General features: G+C 39.9%; 1 protein-coding gene across 2 annotated transcripts; it reads left to right on the top strand.

Annotated features, from left to right (window-relative positions):
• Positions 1-1,593: 1,593 nt before the first annotated feature.
• Positions 1,594-6,320, top strand: pnpla4 (patatin like phospholipase domain containing 4). 2 transcript variants are annotated; one of them, XM_022760448.1, is made up of 7 exons: positions 1,594-1,812; positions 2,426-2,614; positions 2,932-3,026; positions 4,041-4,176; positions 4,417-4,482; positions 4,651-4,803; positions 4,882-6,320. In XM_022760448.1, the coding sequence occupies exons 2-7, from the start codon at positions 2,435-2,437 to the stop codon at positions 5,011-5,013; spliced, it is 762 nt and encodes a 253-aa protein (XP_022616169.1). In that variant the 5' UTR covers positions 1,594-1,812; positions 2,426-2,434; the 3' UTR covers positions 5,014-6,320. The 2 variants fall into 2 exon arrangements, with proteins under 2 accessions (XP_022616169.1, XP_022616176.1); XM_022760455.1 differs by lacking the exon at positions 1,594-1,812 and adding an exon at positions 2,186-2,267.
• Positions 6,321-7,733: the final 1,413 nt, after the last annotated feature.

Raw genomic sequence — 7,733 nt, forward strand, 5'->3', positions numbered from 1 at the left:
TCTTTGAAAATATGAACACACCTTTTAACTAAAGGCACAGCATATTAAAATTACATTCATTAAAGAATGTGTTAGTAGACAACAATATTTAATATTTACTAAGTTTTTTGCCAGATGTATTGAATAACTATGAAATTAATTGATTAATTGACAAAGAAAGAGCCGGCTGGAAAGGCTGTTTGGCCGCTGGTCGGCGCTAGGGGACAACCCTGTGTCGCGGCTAGACTTGCAGGCATGACCCATGTACAGTGTTTTGCACACGGAACTAAAATTGCCAACAGTGGTGCGAATACTTGGCAGGATCAGACGTGTTACTACCTTTTTTTAGATGCAGCACTTGTAGCTTGCCAGTAGCTTAAGCACAAACAAGTTTCCAACTGTTCTGAGTCTGAAGGCATGAAAATAAACTCTTTTTGTTTATGCATATAACATTGTGTGTTCTTTATACTATAAATAAGAATTTTTCTAAAAATAGAAAAAAAATCGCAATATATCACCTTGCTTATAGTATCCCAATATATCGCAATATATTGTATCGTCACCCCCCTTCAGGATATGTATCATATCACCAGATTCTTGCCAATACACAGCCCTAGGGGAGACTGGAGACAGTTGCAACACTTGTTGCATTCCTCTCATTTACTAAGAGACTATTTGGACTAGACCAACCAAACTTTTATATATTAAACTTAAGTCTGTCTGCTAATTACCCATACTATTTAAAGTTGATTACATATGATATATCTTTCACAACATTTATTTGAATGAAAGAATTCAGATGTTGCAACTGAACCCACTGCAAATGACCCCATTGTTATCTGTTAGAAGGGTTGTTGAGCTGCTCAATCAGGGAGAGGGGAAACAGGTTTGCATCATTAGCTTCTCTAGTGAGGTACTTGGCTTTGTTAGGATGAGGGGAGATAAAGATAAAACTGCTCTCTCGTAAAAAAAAAAAAAATTGGTTAAACTTTGTGCACTTATGAGTAATTTGTGTGCAGATTGTTATTGTCAGCAGTAACAGAAGAATCCAGTGTTATAATTGTGTGCTGTTCTGTATGCTTGTGCTTGTGAGTGTAGCTGACCCCCATACTTACTTGAGCAGGTGGTATGTTCCAGTTAGGTGAAGAGGAGAAGGTGGAATGCCATTCAACTGTCAGTAGTGATGAGAGGAGGTGGCAGCTTGCTGTGAGGCTGCGGTGCTTTTGGTTCAATTTACAAGGGTTCATTTCTCCTGTTTGTTAATATTTTTGTAATAAATATATTTTTTAAGCAAATATTATGACCTGCTCTTTGGCAACTTTATGTTAAAGGTTTCCAGTGCCCAAATACCATTGTCTCCTCCATTTTTATTTTTTATCTATTTATCTCTTAATCTCTTTTGATATGTACATTTGTTTTGCAATAAATGTTTCTATTTCGGAACTGTAGTTTTAACATGTAGTTTTATATATAAGTATACAACATTATTCTGCAGGTGAAAGGCGAGGTTAACTAACTTAAATTGCATTTACTGCAGTACAGTGGCTGTTATTCTTTGTGACTGTTTTATTTTGAAATTCCTACACGGAAAGAGTATTACTTACTTTCCGGTGGTCCGTGAATGCTGCTCCGGTGTTGTTTTGCAACAAAAGCTTTGTATTAAATAATACCAAACAGAAGTATAGATTGTTTTTAACCCGTCATAATGAATTTCCGCCAAAGGTTTAGTGTGACAGCACTTCAAACACGGTCCGTCCTCTGCGCTTCCGCTTCAATTTGGCTCGTTTAGCTAACGTTAGCTAGCTTTGTTTTTGATAGCACCGCGGTACAGAGGTATGCTGAATACATTTCACATATACGATGACTACGATGGGTTTTTCAATTCATGGAGTCATTTAATGTTTTTATTGTTTTAATCCTCTTTGATTTAAACATTTTATGTTATTGAGAGAGACCTGTGTACAAGAAACAAACTTAAAATATGGACACATAAGTCACATACATCGCATCATTACTTTCTATTATATTATCTACTATTTCTGATGGCAGTGGTGGGTGTTTTATCAGGGGAAGTGGAGCCTGTGCTTAATGCTGAAACTTTATAAACTTACCTACACATTACATCAGCTGCTCCACCTGGATTTTTGACCTGTCTAAAATAAGTCCAGGTCTCTGTCAGTTCACTGCTGATCCACAAACACAAATCCAGACCAGGACAGAGGTCTAGGTTAACAAAAGGGGGAAACACATAAACATTGATGTGTATTACAGTCTAATCCAGATCACAGGTTTTAACCCCTAATCAGCTTGATTCTTCATGATTTTATAAGAACTGCTTATAAACATGATTTTAACTTTTACATTACATTATATAATTTTTACTTTGTCATTGTTGAATGCACAAAAGAAAAAAAAAAAATCATATATTACTGTTGTGTCTGTGCAGGTATTGAGGATGACAGTCCTGAATCTGTCCTTTGCTGCCTGTGGTTTCATGGGGATCTACCACCTGGGTGCTGTGGGGGCCTTCCTCCGCCAGGGTGACAAGCTGCTGGGCTCCCTCAGGGCCTGCGCTGGAGCCTCTGCCGGGGCCCTTGTGGCTGCCATAATGATCACGGCTCCTGACAAGTTGGAGGTAGAGTGTTTAGAGAATAGTGCAGTGGTTTACTAAGCAGGATTGGGGGAAGCCTCAGGGGCTTCCAGAGCAAAAGAGGTACAGAAACTTCATCATAATTAGTTTTTAATTAACAGAAATTTCATAATTTACAAACAGTCAATGTGGAATGAAAGACTTTTCTAAGATTTCCAGGCCTTTAAAGGTGTCAGGTACAGGTTATGTCCTGGAACAGGTTGACAGTCGTCCAAAAAACAGATGACATGAAGCAGTTAAATAAGTGTGTGTGAGATGTGGATGTGTCAGTGATGAGTTGTGATGATTTCCTTCTCTTCCAGCACTGTAAAGACTTCACCTACAGGTTCGCCGACAGTGTGAGACAACAGCAGTTTGGAGCAGTCACACCAGGATACGACTTCATGCTCACACTACGGTAATCACTCAGCAGGTATCAATGAAACACCGACGTGGAACTGACTCTATCACGACTGTAGCAGAATAGCAGATTTGTATTCATGGTGTGAAGAAAAATCCATGTGAAACTTATAAATGCATCGCAGCATGAACTAAATGTCAGAGAGGACATATACCTTATTTTCGGGTTGTTCGTCTGTCCCGTTCTTGTGGACACAATATCTCAGTAACGCCTCGACGGAACTTCTTCAGACTTGATAAAAACATTCACTCGGACTCAAAGATGAACTGATTTAGACTTTGGTGGTCAAAGGTTAAGGTCACAGTGACCTCATGAAAAGCGAATTTGGCCTTGTTAACGCAATAACTCCATAATGCCTTGACGGAACTTCTTCAGTTTTGTTACAAATGTTCACCTGGACTCAAGGATGAACTGATTAGGTTTTGGTGGTCAAAGGTCAAAGGTTAAGCCATTACTCCAGACTTCAGGCAATTATGACAAAATTTCACACAAATGATTGATATTTTATAAACCGAACTTGAAACTTGTCTGAGTAGCGGAGGCAGACAACCTCCAGGTGGTAATTCTAGTTCTTTACTGTTTTACTGAATCACCAGCCACGATAGCCACAATCACAGGAAATGCACCAGCTTGAAAAAACATTTGATTTATCCTTTAAATTGCTGTGGAAACTGGTTTGGAAAGAGCATAATTTGACGCCTGCATCTCACATTAGACATGTCACACAGAAACGTGTTTTTCCTGCAGGTAAATGTGATCGAGTGACAGCTTTTTCTCAACGCGGTGACACCCATCATCTCGGGCTGTCAAGATTTAAAAATGAATATAATTATTTTTCATTTGCTGAACACAAACAGAAAGCTGTGGATGGAAGTGAGGAGAAAGGGGGGGGGGGGGGCTCTTATTGCAACATGACGCACAGTAATGAAACAAGAGTGAAGCATCTGTTACCTGGTTTACGTAGAAATAGTGGACGTAGGTGTTTCAGTCGGTGTGTTGTTTCCTCTACAGGGAGGGCATCGAGGAGATTCTGCCCACTGACGCTCACAGTCTGGCCACTGACCGTCTCCACGTCTCCATAACACACTCCAAAAGTGGCAGGAACCATGTAGTGTCCCGGTTTACGTCGAGGGAGGACCTCATAAAGGTACGCAACCCCCCACTCTAGAAACATCACTTTAAAACCCAGTGTTGTACATCGTTTTTTTCCTCCACAAACTCTTCTACCTGTGTAGAATGTAGAATGTAGTCCGCAGCTTGCATCGGCTAAGACTCGCACACGGTGAAAGAGGAAGCAGGAAACCAAGGTAATAGTGGGGGAAAAGTATTTGAGGGTCTAACTGTAACTGTATTGCTCATGTTAGCTTGTGTGTTTTAACTCCTCCAGGCTCTGCTGGCTAGCAGCTTTGTTCCTGTCTATGCTGGACTCAGACCAGTGGAGTTCAGGGGACAGGTAAGATTCACCTGTCCAAAGGAAAACTCTCATATTTGTCTCATATCTCATGTTGACGTTCTCCAAAGTTAGTGGTTCATTATTTCTGACAGCGACTGATACATGTGTATGTGGATTTGACTCTCAGGTTTTGACTCTGGTTTTGACTCTCTGGTTCTTTGTTATCAGACGTGGATCGATGGAGGGTTCACCGACAGCCTGCCAGTTCTGCCCGTGGGGCGAACCATCACCGTGTCCCCCTTTGCTGGACTGCAGGACGTGTGTCCTGTCCACAGGGGGCGCTTCAGCACTCAGCTCAGACTGGCCAACATGAACATAATGGTGAGAACCTTTCTTCTGATTCACTGACCTGTTGTTGTTCCAGAGAGAAGCTTAATGAGTTGTTCTCTGTTCCCTCAGTTTTCCGTGGAGAACATCAGGCGTCTGAACCACGCTCTGTTCCCTCCATCCACCAGCAACCTGCAGGTTCTGTGTGAGGAAGGTTTCAGCGACGCCGTGAGGTTCCTGAGGAGAGAGGCCTGGATCAGCTGATGCTCAGACTCATTCACAGAAACCTGAGAGTGGATTTTATGGATTTGACTTGTTTTATTTTCTGTGTGATTCTGTTTTTTTCTAGAGTGTGACGTTGTAGAAAAAATGTCAGATAAGTGTTATCGCACACACACTCTGGGTCTTCTCCTCTGTCAGTAGCTGAACATGATGAACAGCCTTCATGTGAAGAACAGCAGCTACTGCCGCACTTCACAGGAAGTGGACAGCGGAAGCTCCATGGATGGAGCTCCAGGTTACTGTGTGCTTCCAGCGTCAGGAGACGTGAGCAGGTTCTCCATCGGTTCTCAGCTGGTCAAACTGCTGTATTGATGCTCCACAGGCCTTTGGTTCATTCAGTGTAGCAGGTGTATGACCCCGTGACAGCTGCTGGGTCCTGTACTTCCCAGACAGACCATGTCTTTGTTTCCCACAAGCTTTTTAACCGATGATGGAGATGAACGTGTAGGAGGAACCAAAACCTGCATGCTTTACTCAAGTTTTTATTGTTTTTATCCATTTTCGAGTTTTATCATCAACATTGACGTTTGTTTTCAATGTTTAAATTTGAAATGCACCAAAAGAAGCAGGATTTATTTAGGATTCATGAGGAAGGAAATGTATTGAACGTGTTTTTAGAGCTCGAGGACAGACAGTGAGACACAGGTTTCAGTTGCAGTTTTGCGCAAAATAGAAAACGATCTTTAGAAGTCCACAAAACACAACCGCGAATGTTTTTTTTTCCCATTTGTGTGACTTTATCTTTTTCTTTTCATGACGACTTGAATGTGAAAGTGAAATATTTCTTTGTGGAATCTGACAAACCACCTCATGTGAGTGCATACATTTTTTTTGCTGATTTTAATCGCGTATTAAGCTGGTTAACGTTTGTTGACAAACAAAATAGATGCAACTTTTCAGAAATTATGTTAAAATGTATTCACTTTTAAAAAAAAAACTAATTAAAGGTTAAAAGAAAACAATCAAAATAATTTTATAAACCCAAGAAATGACTTTTAATAGTGGGGGCCATTTTATTCCAAACGCTTAATCAACGTATTATTTTCTTCATTTCTTTTTCACTTCACCGTTTTTCTTTTCTATCGTTGCATCTACACTAAAATGCCATTTTTGACTTGAGTTTAATGATAAAGGACTTTAGTTCCTGATGTTGAGTGTTTGTTGATGAGTGGGGGTCACTTTGGTCAAACATATTAATGAATCTATATCTAAATGTACAGTGGCAAGAAAAAGTATGTGAACCTTTTGGAATGTCATGGTTTTCTGAATAAATTTGTCACAAAATCTGATCTGATCTTCATCTAAGTCAAGGGTATTAACAAATATAATGTGTCTAAAATAATAACACAAGAAGTGAACCCTTAGAATTAATAACTGGTTGACCCCCCCTTAGCAGCAATAACCTCAACCAGGCGTTTCCTGTAGCTCTGGATCAGAACTGCACATCGTTGAGGAGGAATTTTTGCCCGTTCTTCCTGGCAGAACTGCTTTAAGATCTGCCATATTCTTTGGATGTCTCATGTGTATGGCTCTGTTCAAGTCAATCCATAGCATTTCTATTGGGTTGAGGTCTGGTCTCTGACTTGGCCACTCCAAAAGGCGGATTTTGTTTTTCTGGAACCATTCTGTTGTGGACTTGCTCCGGTGTTTTGGTGTCGTTGTCCTGTTGCATCACCCACTTTCTGCCGTAGATACCCTGCTTGTTCAATGTTTTACGTATTGTAGACTCATGAACAGAGATGTTAGCCAGTTCCAATGATGCCTTCAAATCCTTGGCTGTCATTCAGGGTTGTTTCTTTACCTCACTGATGAGTCTTCGTTGTGCTCTTGGTGTCATTTTGACTGGGCGTCCACTTCTTGGTAGAGTAGCAACAGTCCCAAAGTGTCTCCATTTATAGATTGTTTGCCTAACTGTAGACTGGTGAATTTCTAAAGTCTTTGAAATCACTTTGTAACCCTTGCCAGCTTTATTTAAATCAACAATTCTTTATCGTAGATCCTCTGAAAGCTCTTTTTGGCGAGGCATGGCTCACATAAACGTGTTCTTCTTTTGCAAAACCATCTCCAAAAGTTTGAGGGGTTTTTATCACTCAAAGTAGCTTTAGTCCACACCCCCAGACTCATTGTCTTAACGAGACTCCAGGTATGCTAAAACCTGACACCAATTAGCTTTTTTGAAGTCATTAATTCGAGGGGTTCGCATACTTTTTCCACAAGCACCATGAGGATTTTTTGGTTATTCTCAATAAAGACATGAAAGATCAATTTTTTTTTTTTTGCGGTATTATTTAAGACACATTATATTTGTCAATACCCTTGACTTAGATGAATATCAGATCACATTTTATGACAAATTTACTCAGAAAACCATGAAATTCCAAAAGGTTCACATACTTTTTCTTGCTACTGTATATGTATAGGTCACCTGGGACATTCAGTATTTGAGTGGTTAATATTTCTTTCACGTTTTTTTCTTTGATAAAATTTTAAAAGTTGCTAGTTGATATCTGTTCTTTATCCATTTTCTCCCATAATTAAACTGTTTCTAATTGTCACATATTAAGCCCCGCCCCCCTCCATCAGATATTATTTATTGATTTAATCACGTTTTACCGACTATTTACTGAAGCATCAAAGTTAATTTTTCAAACATGAACTCAAGGACTCCTTACTCGCTCTTTCATGTACTTTCAGTTATATGG

Source organism: Seriola dumerili, unplaced genomic scaffold, assembly GCF_002260705.1.
Source record: "Seriola dumerili isolate Sdu_G_001 unplaced genomic scaffold, Sdu_1.0 BDQW01000018.1, whole genome shotgun sequence".
NCBI lineage: Eukaryota > Metazoa > Chordata > Actinopteri > Carangiformes > Carangidae > Seriola > Seriola dumerili.